At 41.6% G+C, this 22799-nt stretch overlaps 1 protein-coding gene across 2 annotated transcripts in view; it reads left to right on the top strand.

Moving 5' to 3' along the window:
- ZNF385B (zinc finger protein 385B) overlaps positions 1-22799 on the top strand; it is a 247102-nt gene that overhangs the window by 117944 nt on the left and 106359 nt on the right. The window contains exon 3 of one of the 2 annotated variants that reach the window (XM_077830102.1): positions 8877-8889. The exons of the other annotated variant lie outside the window; for it this stretch is intronic. Within the exon in view, the coding sequence (XP_077686228.1) occupies positions 8877-8889 (13 nt within the window). The remainder of the gene's footprint in view (positions 1-8876; positions 8890-22799) is intronic. 2 annotated transcript variants of the gene reach the window in all.

Genomic DNA, 22799 nt, shown 5'->3' with positions numbered 1-22799 from the left:
GCCTGGGGTGCTGTAGGGAATCCCAGACCCGCCACCTGCCCAGGGCTGCGGGGCTCGAGAGCAGCCCCCAGCCCGTGTCTCATCCCTCTGGGGCATGCTGCCCAGGGCAGGTAGAGAATCTGGGCCTTCCCACAGTGGCCTGAACTCCCTGGGCAGCTCTCCTTGCATATTTCACAGACAGTGTTGATTGTATCAGCATCCTTAAGCAGGATCATTCTAAGCATTACTGCAGACTTGAACTTCTGGTATTCATTGCATGATCTTTCCTGGTTACTTCAATGCCGGTTGTGCCATGGATGGGGCTTGTGGATATGTTTTGAAGGTTGAATGCAGTACCCTTTGTTTCTTTCCTCCTTTCCTTCCCTGTCCTCTGAAACACTCTTGCTACCTGATGTGTCAATCTGGCATTTGTTCTTTGATGCATATTGTATACTGCAGTATATTGCTACCAGACTCTGGCTTCTGGCTTGGCCCGGGGCGGGGTCTTGGGGAGGGGGAGGAAGAGCAGAGGGCGCGGCCTCTTGACAAGTCAGAGGCTGGTGCTGCCCCGAGCCTTGGGCATGTGTGAAATGGTGCAGCAAGGAATCTGAGACAAATGTCAGTCCGGGACTGGGACTTGAACTCTGCATTTCGAGATTGTTCTGCCCAATTTGGGACAGGTGTCACCCTAATTTGGACCCCAAAAGTTGCTACTTGCTTATTAAACAGTGCTTTCCCTAAATAGTATATTACATTAGTGCTTTGTATTTGGTGGTAGTTGATCAGTTTCTTGAATTTTAAGTGTTGATTTTAACCTGTAAAATTCTAAATCTTTTGGGACCAGTGTTCTTGAGAGACTGCTTACAGTTTCTGGTGCAATTAGCATATCTGCTTCGGGTTTCAAAGAGGCAGGCTGTTAGGATATTCATCACTAGAAGTCCTCTACTCTGAAACTTTCTCCCCTTTCTTGGTCAGATAGAGCTGGAATTGGTTTGAATGAGCAAGTCAGTTCTTGTTCAGGTTTGGGGCTTATTTCTATATATTTTAAATATTTGTATAAGCACCTAGAGCTGTTGGTATGGGTGCCCTTCCAATTTTTTGGAAGAAATAAATATAACAACTTAGGTGGCAGCTCCTCAGACACCACAAGGACAATGTGTTTACCAGGGGACATATATCAGGTCAGGATTCTAACCTGCTTTATGTCAAGGTAAAGGAGAGGTGTTAATGACCAGTGACTCCACTTACGGTAGCAATAGGTTCCTAGAAAAGTGTGTCTGAGAGAGAGGGAGTGTGCTTTCATTCTTTGCTCATTTTTGTGAACTCCTCCCATACCAAACCATGCAGTGTATGGTACCAGTCCAGGCAGCATGACAAAGCCAATATAATCTTCCACGTTCCTGACACCTCACCACCAGTTCAGTGGGGCATTACTAGGAAACGACTATTTTAAAGGATTAGATATAAACTCCTGTTGTGCTGGTACCAAAGGGGCAGTGACAAGAAAATCCAGAAATAATGAGGCTTCAGTTATTTTTAGTTTAAACCTTTGGGGGCTGAATGGTACAGTACATCCACACAGGGCTTTTACCTAGTCATCCATTTGGCTGGCAGCCTGGAAAATTCTAGTGGTTCACATGGTAATGAAGTAGAGGGAAAGGGACAGACACCCGTGGAAGTAACCTACATGGGAACCAGGTGAGCTTAGGCAAACCGGTTCTGATATTGATAAAGGTCACCAGTATAACTTGAAGGGGAGAGGGGGCTTCACTAAACTTCTATACATAATTTTGTTCTGATGGCAAGTGTGAGACCAAAAGCCTTGGAGCCTGGAGTCCTCTTTTTATTTAGAGACTGGCTGCAACACTCGCAGTAGAAGCTTCCCTCAACTGACTTGTCATTGTCCCTTAACTCTGAACTACAGACATTACTCATGGAAAAGAGAAAAGTTAGTTCATTCTGCATATCCATTCAGTCCCTGGCTTCTCTGCTGAGACTGCTAACCTGGGTATTTGTCAGGGCCGAATGTGACAGTGATTTTGTGATGTGGACATCTGTGTACTATGAACTAGGCTGAGACCACCAGATCATTTTACAAAGGCCACCGAGGTAAAAGAGAGCTTTAAATCATTACCAATTATACTGGATTCCAACCAGTGCCCTAGAGTTAAAAGGTTTTATATCCCATTTCCAATCTCAAAGCCATCCTGTTCTGCCTGTGTAGAATCTTTCAGAAAGCCATTCTACTCTGGAAAGTGTCTCTGTAAAATGTGGTGAACTCTTAGTGGTATTAGACATGGACAACCCGAATATTCCATTAACAGGCACCCTAAAATGCCTAAATATTTGTTGTAATGGCTTACATACTATCTGATTTTTCTGTATAAACATTTTCTATTAAATCAATGCAATTTAATCCAGAGGAGGTCTTATTAAAACCATAATTGTTAACTTTACATCATTAAACAATTTGGTTCACAAATTTGACAATTAAAGTTCCAATTTAGCTGTCTGTCATGCACTCTGCAAGTATCACAAACTACTGCTGATCCCTACATTAAATGTGTAGTATATTATTTATCTTAGTGGGCCATAATGAATGTCTGATTATAACTCAATAAGTCCTGCCTTCAAAGACTGACCTTCCACTACAGCTTGACACACAGAAAGGACACTAAATTCTATAGTGCCCATGACTGTGATCTTATTTTTGCCTCCCACCAACTTTTCATTTACCATTTTTTCCCCAAGTTCATTTGTGGTTTTATTTGTAGAAATAATCTGACTGTAATTAATGTGGATTTTGATTGATTCAGTAGACTAAGCTAAAGGTATTGCCTGGAAAAAATGTATAATTTTATGATATAATCTACTTTTAATCAGAATGCCTTAGAACATCTTAAATAGAAGTGTTTGAAAGTTCTGTAGTCAAACTGGAAGAGGTGAGTATAAATTCTTCTTTGTGGATATTTTTTTAATAGCTCCTTACAAATGTCCTGTTGTGACCAAATGAAACCTGCCTTTCAGTTTTCATTGTTTCAGCTCACAGCATGTTGCATTCTATTAGTAAATTAGAGTAGGTATATGTAATAGAATTGTGACTAACATCTGTGTTGTCAGCATTTCACCCTAACCTTTATTTAAAATACGGTGGAGAAACTAGCAGTTAAAGCCAAATATCACCTATATTTGAAAATATTGCCACTGTCAATATTTAACACACAGTTAAGAATTCCTGTTGTTGATCAAGGGCAGAATTTGGTATCTGTGGAAGATATAGGTGTGCTATGAAAGAAATAGAGGCTCCATCAAAGTAAAATGTTGCTTTTCAAATTGAAAATATCATGTTATCAGTGAACCAGAGAAATTATTTTGACAAAAATCAGTATTTTTAGGATGGTAAATTCCTTTTCTTGGGAATAAAAATATCATTGCATAAATTCTGGAAAAGGAAAACACCTACTACATTGAGCACCGTTAAAGTCTTCGGCCTAATGCTGTGAGCAGTTACATTTTACCAGGATTATTCATATGTGTAAAGTTACTCATGTATTTAAGCATTTGCAGGATTGGTGTCATAATGTTTACTGCGGTAATCTTATTACTCACACCACGGCATTTATAGTAGTCTTTATACTGAGAACAGGGAATAATACAAATACCATTGTCATAAATATAAAGGGAAGGGTAAACCCCTTTGAAATCCCTCCTGGCCAGGGGAAAGCTCCTCTCACCTGTAAAGGGTTAAGAAGCTAAAGGTAACCTCGCTGGCACCTGATCAAAATGACCAATGAGGAGACAAGATACTTTCAAAAGCTGGGAGGAGGGAGAGAAACAAAGGGTCTGTGTCTGTCTGTAGTCGTCTTGGCCGGGAATAGACCAGGAATGGAGTCTTAGAACTTTTAGTAAGTAATCTAGCTAGGTATGTGTTAGATTATGATTTCTTTAAATGGCTGAGAAAAGAATTGTGCTGAATAGAATAACTATTTCTGTCTGTGTATCTTTTTTGTAACTTAAGGTTTTGCCTAGAGGGGTTCTCTATGTTTTTGAATCTAATTACCCTGTAAGATATCTACCATCCTGATTTTACAGGGGGGATTTCTTTATTTCTATTTACTTCTAATTTTTATTAAAAGTCTTCTTGTAAAAAACTGAATGCTTTTTCATTGTTCTCAGATCCAAGGGTTTGGGTCTGTGGTCACCTATGCAAATTGGTGAGGCTTTTTATCCAACATTTCCCAGGAAAGGGGGGGTGCAAGTGTTGGGAGGATTGTGCATTGTTCTTAAGATCCAAGGGTCTGGGTCTGTAGTCACCTAGGCAAATTGGTGAGGCTTTTTACCAAACCTTGTCCAGGAAGTGGGGTGCAGGGTTTTGGGAAGTATTTTGGGGGGAAAGGTGCGTCCAAACAGCTCTTCCCCAGTAACCAGTATTAGTTTGGTGGTGGTAGCGGCCAGTCCAAGGACAACGGGTGGAATATTTTGTACCTTGGGGAAGTTTTGACCTAAGCTGGTAAAGATAAGCTTAGGAGGTTTTTTCATGCAGGTCCCCACATCTGTACCCTAGAGTTCAGAGTGGGGGAGGAACCTTGACAACCATAATCAAATAAAGTGTGTATTTCAAAGCAAAAAATAACTGGTCTTGAGCCCTGTATTGCTTTGAAGATTTTATTTGTTTCTAAAAAAATTATTTTCTCGCTTGTCTTATTTTAGAATTATGAGGTTTTGATGTCCTGGTTTCTGCAGGATGAACCTCCTGGAGTACTGGAGAACTAGTGTGGGGTACTGATGTCCCAGTACACTGACACCTTAATTGCAACTTTCGGAGTCCTTAGTTGACAGTTGCACATTTAATCAGACAGCTTAAAACGTTGGGTTTTTTCTCAAACACTGTTTTTCTGAAACTCCTAACCAAAAGTTGGAATAAAAGCACTCTCTATGAAAGTCATACCAGTCAAACACATATAGGGTGAGTCCATCTTTATACATCATAACAGAGCAGTAGCGCAAAAACAAAACGAAACAAGAAAAAAACCTTTTGCAATTTTCCTTTAACTACTGTTATTAGAGTACCCATTTCGGGTCATCTAGTCCCTCTTGCTACCAATGCAGGATTGCTCCCTGTATGTCCCAGTATATTTACTGCTTCTATTGTTTGGTCTAGATACAGATGTGTCGGTCAATGGGGCTCCCACCACCTCTCCGGGGAGATTAATCCATAGGCTCTTTGAATCCTCACAGAGGATGCTACCACAAATATATAATAAATAAAAATCATCTGACTCAAATTGCTTTGCTTGATATTCACTCTAAATATTTCCTTTTAAAAATCACATCTTGTTACTCCTAGTTCTCCACACACTCCCCACTTCCATTGTACTACATAATTCTCTCCATTGGTGTTCATACCCGTCAGATATTTCTAGACTGTTATCATGTCCCCACTTAGTCATCACATAGCCAGGGTATTCATATTTAACTCTTAATCTTTCCTTATAAATCAGACCTTTCAACCAACCATTGGTTCTTTGATCATTCTCCAATTTGTCAGTGTCTTTCTGGTAATGAAGTGCCTATTGCTCAGCACAATAATCTAGATGACAGAGCTGCAAAGAGAGGGTCTAATATTTCCCTGCCCCATGACAGTTGTGTCTTTATTCTTAGGGCTAAATCTTGCCCCTTTGCTAACCGTCCATAATCAAATTTAGAGTATAAGGCTGGTTTCCCTTCTCCCCTAGCGCTACTCCGCAGCGACCGTACCAGCTCTATCCCATGACCCTTCTGCTTCATCACCCTCACGCTAAGGGAACAATGGCCATTGATTCTGTCTAGTAATCAAGTCACTAGCCCTCCCGTCTCCTCTTTTACATCTCTAAATCCCTAGCTACACATGCAAACTGAAGGAGGAGTATGTGTGTTTGTATGTGTGAAGCCACAGTACAATCAAGGCCAGGTTAAGGAAATGCAGCGACCTACTGTGACACACAGGCGCCATTGTTGCCAACCCTGGCAAAGGGTTCAGCATTCTTTACGAGGAATTTGTCTCAAACCTGACAAACTCACTACATTGTTTTCATGATACTTATCCATGAAGAGGAGCATGTGAGATCTCTACTGAAAGCTTATAGCTTAGCTTATCAATACTTATAATCATTGTGAGGTGTGTATGGGAATATTTAAGAAATATGGTAACTAGAAAATTATGCCCTTATGGTCTTGGAGTGAAAGTGAATCACCAGTGAATCATTTTTGGGTGACAGTCCATTTCAGTGGGAGGGAACTTTCAGTCCCCTCGGCCCAGCTGATTATGTAATGTACTGCTCAGTTGTCACCATCTGCAACAACATGGAAAAGTCTGTGGAAAACCACCAAAGATAAACTATAAACATCAAAACTACTTGGAGGTAAAAAGGAACATTAGAAAAGACAGGGTATCATCCCATCTGTGAATAGAGACAAAAGACTGATTTAATATGTCATAGAGTGGAGAAAGACACTGTATCAGTTCACTGAGGAGACATCTTGTTTTGTGAAGGACTGGATCCTCGGAAGCCAGGCAGCACTACAATAGATTGAACTTTGTGTGGAAAACCTATTTTATTAGATAGAAAAGTAATGTTGTTAATTGTAGGCCCTAGTTCACCTTTTATGATTTTGTTTCATGCTGTAACCACTTGTTCCATCGCTCTTGTTTCTAGTGGAACCTTTTTTCTTTGTTAAATAAATCTTCTTTTGTTTTATCGTAAGTGTTCATAAGAGTGGTGATTTAAGGCTAATCTGATAAACTGGGGTACACTGCTCCTTTGGGATCAGAGGATCTGGGATTTCTGTGAGTACCATGTGTCGGGCTGGATGTCACAGGGGAGCAGTTCAAGGGGACTTGGAGACTGGTGTGCACTTGTTGATTTGCAAGGCAAAGACAGTGCTGAAGAAGGGGGCTTAAGTGGCTGAAGGGCTGATGGTATTAGGGAGCTAATACCCAGCCACCACAGGCAAGATTCCCTCTTGCTAGAGGCAGGGGGTAAGAAGATGACTCTGTTCTGGGTGCCCTGAGAACAGTCACGTCTATCTACACCGAAATAGAGCAATCTCCTGTGGTTCTGCCTCTGCAACCTAGGACATTTCCTCTCTCCTCTTGGAATCACAGTAGCAAGCTACCCTCTTCTTTCTGCAGGAATGGCAGCAGGGCCTGCCTTCCCTCTGTTCCTAAGAGGCAGGGATTACAGCAGGGGGTCCCAGTACTGAGTTTGGGCATAACTGCTTGCTTGTAGGGGCTTGGCCTACTACACTCTTCTCCTCCTGTTACACACAATCCTCTGCTGGGACGGTATTGTTGGGGGTCTCCCAGCACAGTAGATTTTGAAATTAATACCTCCTTAAGATGCATGGGGAAGTTCTCGGGCTGTCTGCAGATCCAGGCAGATGTCATTGCATGCATTACACTCAGGTCACATTTTCAAGCCTTTCTTGGCATCCATGAGGGCTACAATCTTACTTAAAAACAAAAACAAAATGTGAGATTCTGTTGGGATCCATATGACTCCAGCAACTAGGGCATTTGGCAGAGGCCAATAATACCTTCACCCATCTCTGAGGATAATACATATGTTACTCATAGAGCTGGTTTGAAAAATGGGGAAATTTTACATCATACAATTTCAGAATTCAACTGGCTGTAATTACTCAGTCTGAATTCAGGCAAAAGAGAAACACACTAAACATTTTATCATATACTTTTTTACATTATTATGATTTCTAGCCTTCCCCCCTCCCCGCCATGTTTCTCTCTGTTCAATCCAGTGGTTCTTTTCAAATTTATTCAGATTTTTCTCTATAGATTCAGCCAATATGTTCAGGCCCTCTTCCCTCACTACAGTAATTTTGCCTTTTGATCTTATTTTAGCTATAAACCCTTGCATAACTGATTTAGGTATTACCCATTCCAACATCTGAAAACGAACAGCTATTCCATGCAATCAGATTCTGAAGAGATGTAGTTTACCAGAAAACATCATGTGGGTAATGGCTAGAAAAGGGTGAGTTTTTTCTTTCTTTGTCTAAGGGTTATTTTCCTCCCTAGACTGTTCTGGCTCTCTTCCATCTCTTTTACATGTACAGTGGGCACAGAAAAGGTTTTTTTAAACTGGTAGGTAAACTCTTATCAGCACTAAGTTCAATGGGACTACTCGCGCTTGAAGCGAGACAAGAGCTTAAATAACTTGCTGACCCAGGAGCAGAGTGAGTATTTCCTATGCTTACAATGGAGAATATAGGTAACACCAATAACATCCTACAAGAAGAAGGTTTAAAAAAAAACAAACCCCAGTCATCTTTTTAAATTTTGCCCACCAAAATAAGGCTGTTTATTCTATAGATGTTTACAAATTAAGTAAAATAATTGTTTTGCTTTTTATTTGTTTCTTTAAGAACTACTGTATAAGTAACACAGCATTTTAATAGACTTAAATAGTTTCTGATAACTCTGTTGTAGTCTCATAGAAGTATAAAAATTCTGTCCTCATACACTTGACATCTTTTATGGTGGCAACTCAATCTAAATTTGCCATTGGCAAAGAAGTCCCATTTCCTCTTTGTCCAAATATTTTATCAGGCTTAGAGCAATTTTATTGTACACTTCCTAACTATTAAGTTGGGTAATTTACTAGATCTTTGGGAAAAGAGCCTCCGATTTTAAATGGCTTTTGCTCTGCTTACTGGGTTTCCAGTCTATCACACACGCTAAAATCCTGGCTCTGAAGACACTCCAGTGTAGCTGCAACTTCTGCAGAGTTTAGGCAAAAGAAAAAAAAAGGGGGGTGGGTTGGGGGAGAATCCATTCAGAATTTAGAAGGAAAGTAATGACACTGGCCGTGGGATGCATTCTCATCTTAATTCATAAGAATTCTTGCACAGGTCTTCATTTACCATTTATGCAGGGTAGAAAAGTAAATCTATTTCTTTTATTCCTCTTGTAGAATGAGGGCTTGAATAAGGTTCATTGTTGCTGTCAATGTAATGCTCTACAATCAGGGAAAAGATGTTAGTTCATTATTGGGTATTTCATTACTAAATATTTCTTATTCTGACTCTTAACTATCTTGTGCGGATATTGTTGACTAATATATACACAAGTGTGTGTGTGTCACAATATCAATACGTATTTACACCATACATATATCCTAGAATCATAGGACTGGAAGGGACCTTGAGAAGTCAGCTAGTCCAATCCCCTGCACTCATGGCAGGACTAAAGTATTATCTAGATCATTCCTGACAGGTATTTGTCAAACCTGCTCTTAAAAATCTCCAGTGATGGAGATTCCACAACCTCCCTAGGCAATTAATTCCAGTGCTTAACCACCCTGACAGTTAAGAAGTTTTTCCTAATGTCCAACCTAAACCTCCCCTGCTGCAATTTAAGCCCATTGCTTCTTGTCCTTGTCCTCAGAGGTTAAGAAAAACATTTTTTCTCCCTCCTCCTTGTAACGACCTTTTGCATACTGGAAAACTATTATCATGTCCCCTCTCAGTCTTCTCTTTTCCAGACTAAACAAACCCAATTTTTTCAATCTTCCCTCACAGGTCGTGTTTTCTAGACCTTTAATCATTTTTGTTGCTCTTCTTTGGACTCTCTCCAATTTGTCCACATCTTTCCTGAGATATGGAGCCCAGAACTGGATACAGTACTCCCCTTGAGGACTAATCAGCACGGAGTAGAGCGGAAGAATTACTTCTCGTGTCTTGCTTACAACACTCCTGCTAATACATCCCAGAATGATGTTCGCTTTTTTAGCAACAGCGTTACGCTGTTGACTCAGATTTAGCTTGTGGTCCGTTATGACCCCCAGATCCCTCTCTGCAGTACTCCTTCCTTGGCAGTCATTTCCTATTTTGTATGTGTGCCACGGATTGTTCCTTCCTAAGTGGAGTACTTTGCATTTGTCCTTATTGAATTTCATCCTATTTACTTCAGATCATTTCTCCAGTTTGTCCAGATCATTTTGAATTTTAATCCTATCCTCCAAAGCACTTGCAACCCTTCCCAGCTTGGTATCATCCACAAACTTTATAAGTGTACTCTCTATGCCATTATCTAAATCATTGATGAAGATATTGAACAGAACCAGACCCAGAACTGATCATTGCGGGACCCCACACGTTATGTCCTTTCAGCATGACTGTGAACCACTGATAACTATTCCAACCAGTTTTGCACCTACCTTATAATAGCTCCATCTAGGTTGCATTTCCCTAGTTTTTTTATGGGAAGGTCATGCGGGACAGTTTCAAAAGCTTTACTGAAGTCAAGTTATACCACGTCTACCGCTTGCCCCACATCCACAAGGCTTGTTACCCTGTCAAAGAAAGCTAACAGGTTGGTTTGACACAATTTGTTCTTGACAAATCCATGCTGATCGTTACTTATCTTATTATCTCGTAGATGTTTGCAAATTGATTGCTTAATTATTTGCTCCATTATCTTTCCGGGTACAGAAGTTAAGCTGATTGGTCTGTAATTCCCTGGGTTGTCCTTATTTCCTTTTTATAGATGGGTACTATATTTGTCCTTTTCCAGTCTTCTGGAATCTCTCCCGTCTTCCATGACTTTTCAAAGATAATTGCTAATGGCTCAGATATCTCCTCACTCAGGTTCTTGAGTATTCTAGGATGCATTTCGTCAGGCCCTGGTGACTTGAAGACATCTAATTTGTCTTAGTAATTTTTAACTACTTCTTTCCCTATTTTAGCCTCCTCTGATCCTACCTCATTTTCTCTGGTATTCACTATGTTAGACATCCAATCACACCAACCTTCTTGGTGAAAACCAAAACAAAGAAGTCATTAAGCATCTCTGCCATTTCCACATTTTCTGTTATTGTTTCCCGCCCTTCATTGAGTAACGGTCCTAACCTGTCCGGTATTTATTAAGCACATGACAGTAATATAGTAGCAGTTACATATCCTAAATTGGTCTGTGCTTTTTCTATAACCCTGCTTGCTTATGCTAAGTATTCCATAACCCATTGCATTCACTAAAGTAAGTTTTGGCTAGAGCAAATCTGGAAGCTGTCAAGATCAGGACAGATGAGTGCTTTACCATAGCAACAGAAAGGGATTTATTCTCACAGGCCAGTATTGGAATGTCTCAAAGGAAAAGGACAAGATATATAATAGTTCTACGTATTACAGACTTAGGAGTTGCCTTCATGATTCCTGATACCTGGAATGCATGTGTTCAGAACAAAGAGATAAGGGATACACCATGATACCAGAAAAACAAGGTAGAAAGCTGATTGGTTTAAATCTAGTTTCAGATGATGTACACAGTACCTTTTACCTGTAAACAGAGAGGATATAAAAAGATGGCTTTAGGTGTGTAAAGGACACCTTTGGGAGCACACCTTCTGCGTAAGGTGAATGTAACAATGCTGCATGAGACTGCTTCCCAGAGACTGGTATTTTATAGTTTTTTTTTTTTTCCCCCTGTACTACTTTGTTTGATTTCTTTTCAGAACTGTTCAATAGGAAGTGTGGGAAATTAAGCTCTGGCTGAAATTTGTCTATAGCAGTTGAAAGTTTCTTTAATCTCTGTCTACATAGAATTTGATAGAGAAATGGATATTGAGTAGACCTAATGAAATGGGTAATTTGTATTTATTTATTTTAAAAATTGGATTTATTTTTATCCGTTGCCTTAAGATGAGTAACAGTTGCTAATAGACAAGCTTTGTGTTCCTTCTCTCCCATCACTTACCTTACCCTCCAAATACTTGTTTAAGCATTTAAAAGCACATAAGAAACTAATCCACAAAAAAATTTCACTGTGAAGCAGCTAGAATTGCCTAGCTTGCTTCATGCATAACCTAATCACAAAAGCAAGGAAATGACAAGTTAAGCTAACTAATACTACATGCCCTCCTCTCCACCCACAGACACGCCCTTTACCGTTACCATATCCATCATACACTACAGACCATCCACCACAACCTTAACTGTAACCTAATGAGGATGTCAGCCTTCCATTGTCCCTTTACCACACTACTGCCTTGCAACACAGCACACTGCGACATCAAACTTCCACAACTATTAGTGTTGAGCAATGATTGTGTGATGAAGAGGTGCGTGTGCAGAAGGGGAAGGAAGTCGTGGTGTAAATAGGCGCCGACTCTGCGGGTGCTCCGGGGCTGGAGCACCCACGGGGAAAAATTAGTGGGTGCTCTGCACCCACCGGCAGCCAACCTCCCCTCACCCCGTGCCCCACCTCTCCCCCCACCACCAAGCGCACCGCGTTCCCACTCCTCCTCCTATCTCCCAGCTCTTACAGCTGTTTGGCAGCAGGTTGGCAGTGCTTAGGACTTTCCAGGAGGGAGGGGGAGGAGCAGGGATGCAGCGCACTCGGGAGGAGGCGGGGCAGGGGCGGGGACTTTGGGGGAAGGGGTGGAATGGGGCGGTGCTAGGGTCGAGCACCCACAGGGAACAGTGGAAGTTGATGCCTATGGTGGTGTACATTATATAGGTGGGGTGGGTAGGTTGTGGCCTTCCTTCACAGTGTAAAATCTCCCAGTATATCCCTGTATGGTCCCCCTGCTACAACTGATGTCAAATGTGTAGTAGTGTGGTGCTCTGCATCTTCCCAAATAAAGTATCTTCAAGTTCTTCTTTTGAGTGCTGGTCCTATATGTATTCCACACGTGGATAGGCATGTGCACCACGCGCCTGAGATTCTGACTCAGGGCATACAGTGGTACGATGGACAAACAGACATCACTTGCTCTGGACCAAGGTATAAGGGGTGCTGCTGGCGAATGTCTCTTCAGTTTTGTCTTATCACTGCATGGCCTGGGTCAGAATCCTCTGTGTCCTCTGATTTCTCAGTGTGTCTTTCTCGTCAATATATTTTACAGATTCATTAAAATAGTTTTTGTATTTTAGGGTCGTTAAAGTTTTAGACTTAGCATAGTTAGTATAACTTAGTTTTCTCCCTGCCTCGGGAAGTCTTTCCCGATGCACAAAGACTATGTCCAAAATCCTAGAGTTTAAGAACTGTCTCTCCTGCCACCCCTCCTTTTCCATGAGTGACAAGTACCAATGTTGTGTCTGCTATCTGGGAGAGGCGCACATCTCAGCAAAGTGCAGCATCTGTTGCTCATTTTCCCCATGAACCCGCAAAGCTTGTGAGATCTGGCCGAAAAAACATCTCATGGAAAGGACTATGACAGAATGGGGTCCCTACAGCGAAGGGAGCGGTGGCTGAGCCTGATCCACAGATACCGATTGGTGTTTCATCTTCCTCACCAGACACGGCAGTTGCCCCATCTTTGCCATCCTCACCTGACAATCACAGGCAATAGCAGCAGCTTCTGTAGGAAGTGGGGAATGACCTCCAGGTTCCACTAGAGGCAGTCTAGGATACCAACATCAGTTTTTTTGATTATTTACAACCTCCTCGTCCCCGTAACATGGCTCTCCATCATGTAGCCAGCTAACACGGTCTGGCATACTCCAGCCTCTTGCACCCCTACCCTGAAAAGGGCTGAAATGCTATTTTATATCCGCCAAAAGAGCTGAGTCCCTCTTTACACACCCAGCATATATATCCCTGGTGGTGCAACTGGCCACTGAAAGGTTCAGATTACATCCCAAGGCTACACCAACAGATAAGGGCTTGAGACAACTTGATATTGTGGGGAAGCTTTTTCGTTTACAAGTCTTCACTTCATTTTGCTAACTACCAGTCTTTGTTACTCAAATTATTGAAATAATATTTTGCTATTAGTGGAACCAATCTTGGAACCGTTAGCAGTTACCTTGAAGAACTCATGGAGGAAAGGGTGAATTCCTAGAGATCTGGAGAATGGCAAACATAGTACCTCTCTTTAAAAAGGGGAACGGAGGATCCAAGGAATTATAGAACAGTCAGCTGAACTTCAATACCTGGAACAATATTGGGAAAAATTATTAAACAGTCAATTTTTAAGCACCTAGAGCATAAGAAGATTATAAGGAATAGACAGCATGCATATGTCAAGAGAAAATCATGCCAAATCAGCCTAATTTCCTCCTTTGACAGAGTTACTGGCCAAGGGAATGGGGAAAAGCAGTTGATGTGATATATTTTGATTTTAGTAAGACTTTTGATACAGTCCCATGTGAGAGTCTCATAAGCAAACTAGGGAAATGTGGTCTACATGAAATTAGTAGGGCTGTCAAGCAATTAAAAAAATTAATCGCACAATTAATCGCACTGTTAAACAAGAATAGAATACCATTTATTTAAATATTTTTGGATGTTTTCTACATTTTCAAATGTGTTGTTTCCAATTACAACACAGAATACAAAGTGTACAGTGCTCATTTTATATTTATTTTTATTACAAATATTTGCATGTAAAAACAAAAGAAATAATATTTTTCAGTTCACCTAATACCAGTGCTGTAGTGCAATTGCTTTATCAAGAACGTTGAATTTACAAATGTAGAATTATGTACAAAACATACCTGTTTTATTTTTTAATGCAGTGTAAAACTTTATTGTCTAGAAGTCCACTCAGTCCTAGTTATTGTTCAGCCAATCACTCGGACAGACAAGTTTGTTTACATTTACAGGAGATCATGCTGCCTGCTTCTTGTTCACAATGTCACCTGAAAGTGAGAACAGGTGTTTGCATGGCACTGTTGCAGCCAACGTAGCAAGATAGTTACGTGCCAAATGTGCTAAAGATTCATACGTCCCTTCATGCTTCATCCACCATTCCAGAGGACATGCGACCATGCTGATGAGAGGTTCTGCTTAATAAGAATCCAAAGCCGTGCAGACCGTTACATGTTTGTTTTAATTATCTGAGTCAGATGCCGCCAGCAGAAGGTTGATTTTCTTTTTTGGTGGTTCAGGTTCTGTAGATTCCGCATCGGACTGTTGCTCTTTTAAGACTTCTGAAAGCGTGCTCCACACCTGATCCCTCTCAGGTTTTGGAGGGCACTTCAGATTCTTAAACCTTGGGTCGAGTGCTGTAGTTATCTTTAGTCATCTCACATTGGTACCTTCTTTGCATTTTGTCAAATCTGCAGTGAAAGTGTTCTTAAAATAAACAACATGTGCTGAGTCATCATTCAAGACTACTGTAACATGAAATATATGCCAGAATGCGGGTAAAACAGAGCTGGAGACATACAATTCTCCCCAAAGGAGTTCAGTCACAAATTTAGTTAACACCTTATTTTTTTAAGGAGTGTCATCAGCATGGAAGCATGTCCTCTGGAATGATGGCCAAAGCATGAAGGGACGTATGAATCCCTTATGAATGCTTATGAAATTTGTGGATGACACCAATGGGTTGCAAGCACTTAAGAGGACAGGTTAAGAATTCAAAATAACCTTGACAAATTGGAGAATTGGTCTGGAGTCAATATGATGATGATCAATAAAGACAAGTGAAAAATACTATGCCTAGGAAGGAAAAATCAGATGCACAACTACTAAATGATGAATAACTGCCTAGGTAGTAGTACTGGCTGAAAAAGATCTAGAGATGATAGTGAGTCACAAAATGAATGAGTCAACAATGTGAAGCAGTTGGAAAAAAAGGCTATCATCATTCCGGGGTGTATTAATAGGAGTGCCATATATCAGACATGGAAGGTAATTGTCCCACTCTGCTCAACACTGATGTGTCCTCAGCTGGACTTTGTGTCCAATACTGGGCACCACACTCTAGGAAAGATGAGGACAAATTGTGGATGGTCCAGAGGAGAGCAACAAAACTGATGATAGGTTTAGAAAACCTGACCTATGAGGAAAGGCTAAAAAAAGGGGGAAGAGGGTATGTTTCATCTTGAGGAAAGATGACTGATGGGAGCACTTGATAAGTCTTTAAATATATTCAGAGCTATTATAAAGAGGATGGAGATTAATTTTTCTCATGTCCACTGAAGGTAGGACGAGAAGTAATTGGCTTAATCTGCATCAAGGGAAATTTAGATTAGATATTAAGAAAAACTTTCTAACTATAAGGGTAGCTGACCTCTGGAATAAGTTTCCAAGGGAGGTTGTAAAATCCCCATCATTGGAGGTTTTTAAGAGCAGGTTGGACAAACACCCGTCAGTGTTGGTCTGGGTTTACTTGGCTCTGCCTCAGTGCAGGAAGCTTGACTTGGTGACTTCTCGAGGTCCCTTCCAGTCCTGCCTTTCTATGATCCTATGACTTTAAGGGCAAACTCCCTCAAGAGGGCAGAGCCCAATTCCAGACACTCATTAAGTGTTGCAAACTAGTGGCAAAATATCCCTTCAAGCTGCTGTGGATGCAGCTGACACTGCATCTAGAGGGATAGCCACAGGTATAGTCATGAAGTGAGAGCCTTGGCTGCCATCCTCAGGGTTCCCCAGGGAGGTTCAAAATACTGTAGAGTACTTACCTTTTGATAAGTCTAACATATTCAGTGAGAAGACTGAGTACATACACTTGTTGAAAGACTCTAGAACATCCCTCTGCTCCCTAGGCCTTTATGCTGTGGTCTCAAAGAGAAAACACTGTAAATAGATGTATAAGCCAAGATCACCTCCTCAATTCTTCTACCACCAGCACTCGTGCAAACCACTGTCCAAATGCCAGAGAATACAAAGACCCAGCTATACAGTTCCCTCTACCACAACTGCTGCAACCCAGCCCCATCGCCATCCAAGGGCCATTTCTGATTGGATGACTGAGAACCACCTACCCCTACCCATCCACTACTGCATCCCCAACCTTTGGTTGCCTCTTCACCTTCTTCATCCACACCTGGGGGTGGGGGGAGAAATCACAACAATTGAGTTTCACATCAAAATATTCATTAACCAGTATTCTTCCGAAAACCTCACGCTTACAATGAGGAGAGGAGACTTCACTCTTTAGACATCAGACGAGCTCTACCTGCAAATGATAAAAAACATTAAAAATCACCAAGACTATTTGTCTCTGTAATAGAATGATCACAAGGATAAACGTGCTCAGAGACTCTCTAAGTGGATCTATGGCTGGGAGAACCCTGCCCACAACTGCTCAGTCTGGAGAAGCTGGGTTAAGGCTGTTGCAGTCATCACAGAGAGCCATCAGAAAGCCCAAGCTGAGGACCACAGGAGATCCAGGAAACAGAGTGTGCTCCAACCTCCATCTGGCAAGTGGACCTGTAGCCACTCTGGGAAGGTCTGCTGCTTGTGCATTGGGCTCTTCTGCCACAGTACAGTCAAGCACCATTGACTGATGGACTTTGTTGTGTTTCATTTAATCTGTCAAGATGTTGGATGGCCATACAAGGGAATGTGTACAATAATCTCATATGGACATTGAATGTGTGATCTCCTTTCTTGTGGAAAAAGTTGATATACGCATAGTCAGTGTACTTACTCAAATCTCACATTGCAGAATTTCATGAAGGCACATAGTAACTGTCACATTACTGTTTTCATTAATAAAGTCTGATTAGTTTTCATTACAAGTAGAAAGCTGTCTTCATCTGTCAAATGGTGTTGCACTTAAGAAAAATGAAACATTTGTGCCACTGTAGAAGGAAAAAAGCTAAATCCCACTTACTGACATTGATTTTTGTGAGTAGAATTTTGCCCACATAATCATTAGTATTCAATTCACTCTTAGACTGCCAGCTGTTCAGGGCAAGGATTGTCATTCACTATATATCTGTACAGTGCCTAGCTTAGTGGGGCCCTGACCAGTTGGCCTCTAGACTCACTTTTCTTGGACAATAACAGCAATGGGGAAAGCTTGGAGATGGATCTCTCAGCAGAACAGCTTTGAGGGGAAAAAATTTAGAAGAAAAAAGTTAAATATAGAGTAAACAGTGTTTGTAGTATAGTTGGCTTATTGCTTGGGTTTTGGACTTCACAAGAAATGAACAGTTTTCTTGCTAAGTTACCCAGAATACAACTTTGAAGTAAAAAAGCAAAGTGCCCAACCTGTGGGAAGCCTTTATAGAACTGCCTGTGAATGTCAAAGTAATATTAGATCTTGTTACCAACAACGAAGAACAAAAGGACTTAAATTCACCATAAGGTGGGACTCGTTCATGGACACTGGATTTCAGGCAGGCAAATGTTGAGGAGAATTTAGAAATCTAGTCAGTAAGGTGTCATGGGAGGATGTAGCAGAAGAATTAAAAAACAAACCCATAATTGGTGGATTTACAAGGCACTGCTCAGAGATCTGTGTCTCGGGAGAAAAAAACCTGCATGGGAAATGTGAACTTCCTCAGCCTGACTTTCTTATGTGACCCACCTTCCTCACTGCTGGTCAATTCAGGAGGGCAGGCTAGGGGAGCAGTTTCAGGTCATTACTACCTCCTCCCAAGTATCCTGACCTGGCCAGGCTCCCAATAGCTGGCAGGTCTCCAGCAGACCAGGTGTAACCCCAAGCAAATGGCCATTCCCCAAGATTTTAAATACTCTGAACTTAGCGTTTCAAGCAAGGCTGAAGCAGGTGGTATATCAGGTTGATAATATACATATGAAAGTTTAAATCTGTTTTAAATGGGTATTTTAATGATAGACTGAAATTATTCCCAAGGAATCATTAATACTATTGTCAGTAATCTAGGTACCGAGAAGTTAAATATTTGATTGTTAGATTCCCCACTTATATCATAAATGTGCCATTGAAGTATATTTTTACACTATCATGTTAATAGATCATATAATAAACAATCCTCAAATGGGCAGTGAAATTACGGAATATAATAGCTTTGAAGGAGCTTTAATAGCCTAGTTTATCAGTAAAACACAAATGAAAGAGTCCTTAACATAGGTTTTAAAATATTTCTATATGTATGCTGTTATTTTTTGTGGTCAGTTATCTGCGTAGTGGTATGAAGGACTATTGATCCATTGAGGATTGTGGGGCCCATGAGTCCTGCAATAGGAGACTGTCAATATTTCAAACAGCAATTTTGTTTGTACGCTTAAAGCAGTTTGTTAGATGAACACAGTACTGTAATGTGTTAATTACAGAGCATTTTTTTGCAAAAACTGAACTTATTATGATTGAAATCAATATTTTTGCAATTATAGTTCCTAAAAATACAAAATTAAAGTGGCCACTTATCGACTCTGGCTATTTGACCATAACAAATGCTTGTTAACAATCAGTAGGTAGCAACTTGTTTTGCAGATTAATTATTTGGTTATCTAACAACTGTGACTCTCAGTAAGTGAAGCACTAGTAACTCTTTCACTAAAGGAAGTACAATATGCCGTACGTCTCAGAAGTATACTTCTGCCCTATTACTACTGTCCCAATTCAGGGCAACTGCACTTAATCCTGCTCTATGGTACAGCAAAGGAACCCAATCTCAGGCTTCCCCTGGCTGTCCCCTTTCTTGCATCTCTCTCCTTTTGGACAAAGGTAATTCAAGGTTGAACAACTTGCTGCCTTCACTGTGTTGTTCCCAGCAGACGATAGGTTGCCTAAACAACCTTCTCTTGTTTTCTCTTCCAAGACTAATAACAGGGTGATGGGCACCAGTCATAAGTTACCACACAAAACTTGCTATGAAAACCTGTTGTATTCTTAAGGATAAAGCATTATAGAGAACACATTAAAAATAAAATAAGCTACACACATACTCATAAACTTGCCAGAGATCTCTCTAACCCTAACATGGGCTCTGGCAGGAGCAGTCCTTCAGAACCCTATCCAAGGGGTTTCAAGTTCATCACAGCTCCAGCTCAGAACAAGCCCACTCATAAAAATTTAGTCCACCCCTTTTACAGTTCAGGGGTCTTTGATCTGGAGTTTCAAGAAGTTGCTAATTAGAAGACAATGGCTCTTTCCTCAGGGTGTAGTTTCAAAAGGCCTCCTGAGTACCTCCTAGAAAACCCACTTCACATGTAGTGTCCCAAACAGTTCTCTGAAGTTCCTAACATTGACATTAACCAAGATCCTAGAAAACATGTCATCCTACAACAACATAACAATTTTGTTTGTAATACAGTGGACCCCAAAGGTATTAAATCCAATTCAATAAGGCTATATTTATTCAATAAAATTTGTCATAATTCCATCAGGTTTGTCCAGGATATGGCAAGTTGTTGTCAGTCACAAGTATGTATTGTCATACATTAAAATTATTCTCGGACTGTCATGACTGGGGCTTGGGCTGTCATGCCTAGTGGTTGGAACAGTGGAAGTCAGGCCTAGTAGTCTTGCAGTGGCGGTCAGAAGCCAGAAACCATGCCAAATCAGAAACTGGGAGTTGGAGCTGGAGGCGGGAGTCAAGCCAGGGGCCAGAGTCAGGAGTCAAACTAGGGGTCAGGGTTGGAGTTGGAGACCAGGGGCAGGGATCAGAAACAAGACAGGTCAGGAAAGCAGGAACCAGGGACAAGTCAGGAGAGCAGTGCTCAGGAGTCAGGCAAGAAGGTTGGGTTCAATGTTGCAGCCAGCCAGAAATTCACCCAGTTGCACAGACAACTTCCAGTGCTGCCTTCTGGCTTAAATAGTGCAGCCAAACCAACTGGTGGGGCTGGGCACTTCTCCAATCAGGACAGCTATGAGTAGCTTCTCTGGTGGGGCTCACTAGTCATCCCACTAGTTACTAGCAAGTCCCTGGATGGCGACTGGGATGTGAAGGTTGCCTGGGAGCCTGCAGTTCAAGACTTGTGGATCCTCACAAGGACTATCTGTCAAAACTCATGTAGGTGTTAGGAGCAACAAAGAACTTAATGGATATACATATACTTCTGCAGCCGCAGTCCTGTCACGCCACAGTGCTATTCATAGAGCAACAAGTTAGGGAGGATGTGGGGAGAAAAGGGAAGAGGTTGAGCTCTACCAACCTATGAATTTTGTACACGTATATGCTATTCTATAACAACATGCATGTGTCTGCCTCTACATTCACCTACATGCTGGCATCTGTGTTCAGTAAACTGCTTCCATCACTTTTGATTTGGAAGCATAAATTGTCATTGGAGTCTCTTATTAAAAAAAAAATGTGCATCAATGATGTAGTTTTTAATTTAATAAAGAAATACTCAGGTATTTTAATAACCATACACTGTATTTACATGGAATCTTTCAGCCAAAAATCTAATAACGCACTTTTCAATTTAATCTTCAACACCTGTGTGTGGGTGGGTGGGGAGCATGGGGGGAAATAATATTTCAACTCATAAGATTACAGCATAAAGTCTAGTGGGGGAAGAGAGATCTACAGTGATTGGCTGATTTACCCTGATGATGTAGTCCAATGGGAGGGATATCACTGTTGAGGCTGTCCTGATGTAATACTCAGACTTGAAGGTCAGAAGGGACTGTCATGATGATCTAGTCTGACCTCCTGCATATTACAGGCCACAGAATCTCTCCTCTCCACTCCTGTAGTAGACCTCTGGTACATGAGAAATACGTTTTAAAGTACATGCCAAAGGAATCAGAGTTCAGGTTGGACTTTTAGGATTTGGAATTTCCTGTTTGAGTTATTAAACTGAATGTTGCAATAGTACTAGTTATTTACATGGAATTTTATACAATGAGTTCCTTGGAATTTTCATTAGAAAGCTTTGTCTCGATTATACATTGATTAAGTAAGTAATCCATAAAGTGGATGAAGGTAAATCAGAACAAGGCACTCTTACATAGGAAAAAGAGTATCCACATGTGGGGTTATTCTGGAATAGCTATTGCACTTTAAATTCACACCTACCTTAATTCAAACTAAGGGCATGGCTACACTTGCAGATGTAGAGTTCTTTGAGGTAAATCAGCCTTCGGAGAGCGCAGTAGGGAAAGTGCTGCAATCTGTCCACATTGACAGCTTCAAGCGCACTGGCGTGGCCACATTTGCGGCACTTGCAGTGGCATTGAGAGCGGTGCATTATGGGCAGCTATCCCAGCATGCAAGTGACTGCAACGTGCTTTTCAAATGGGGGTGGGGTGGGGTGGAATGTGACAGGGAGTGTGTTGTGTGTATGTGGGGGGAGAGAGAGTGGGTTTTTGGGGGGCTGACAGCATGCCAGCATGCTGTCTTGTAAGTTCAGACAGCAGCAGACCCTCTCCCCCCCCTCGCCTCTCTTTTTCTCTCTCTCACACAGCATTCCACACTAATGGTTGCAACCAGATGTCTGAAACGGAACTTTCAAAGGGCATATCCGCATTCCTGCAGCGATTCAAAAACAATGACAAGAGTGGCCACTTGACTTAAGGGGATTATGGGATGTTTCTGGAGGCTGATCAGAGCGCAGTAATGCAACACCTCATCCACACTGGCACCATGATGCTCCAGCAGGGGTGCAGCAAACGTTTTTCCACTCACCGAGGTGGAGTACCAGCAGCGCTGTAGCCGTGGAGTCAGAGCGCTCTACGTGCCTTGCCAGTGTGGACGGGTAGTGAGCTAGTGCGCCTGGGGCTCCATTATTGTGCTGTAACTCACAAGTGTAGCCAAGCCCTAACTTGCAAGTGTAGAGAGGCCCTAAGTGCCTGATCTTGAGAGGTGTTGAGTATCTGCAATGCATCTTGAACTCAGGGAGTTGCAGGTGCTCAGCGTTTCTCAGAATCAGATTCTTAGTTCTTACTAAATCATTCACTCTCATTCTGTTTGTCACCTTAATCCTACATCTTTCAGTAGACTGTTATCGACATGCTAGCATAGGGCCTGGCTACACTAGAAACTTCAAAGCGCAGCCGCGGGAGCGCTCCCGCAGCAGTGCTTTGAAGTGCGAGTGTGGTCACGCACGAGCGCTGGGAGAGGGCTCTCCCTGTCCACACTAGTGCTTCAAAGCGCTCAGACTTGCTGCGCTCAGGGGGGTGATTTTTCACACCCCTGAGCCAGCAAGTTAG

This window comes from Eretmochelys imbricata, chromosome 11 (genome assembly GCF_965152235.1).
Source record: "Eretmochelys imbricata isolate rEreImb1 chromosome 11, rEreImb1.hap1, whole genome shotgun sequence".
Taxonomy (NCBI): Eukaryota; Metazoa; Chordata; order Testudines; family Cheloniidae; genus Eretmochelys; species Eretmochelys imbricata.
The sequence above is the reverse complement of the archived record's forward strand: the minus strand, read 5'-3'. Positions and strand labels throughout refer to the sequence as shown.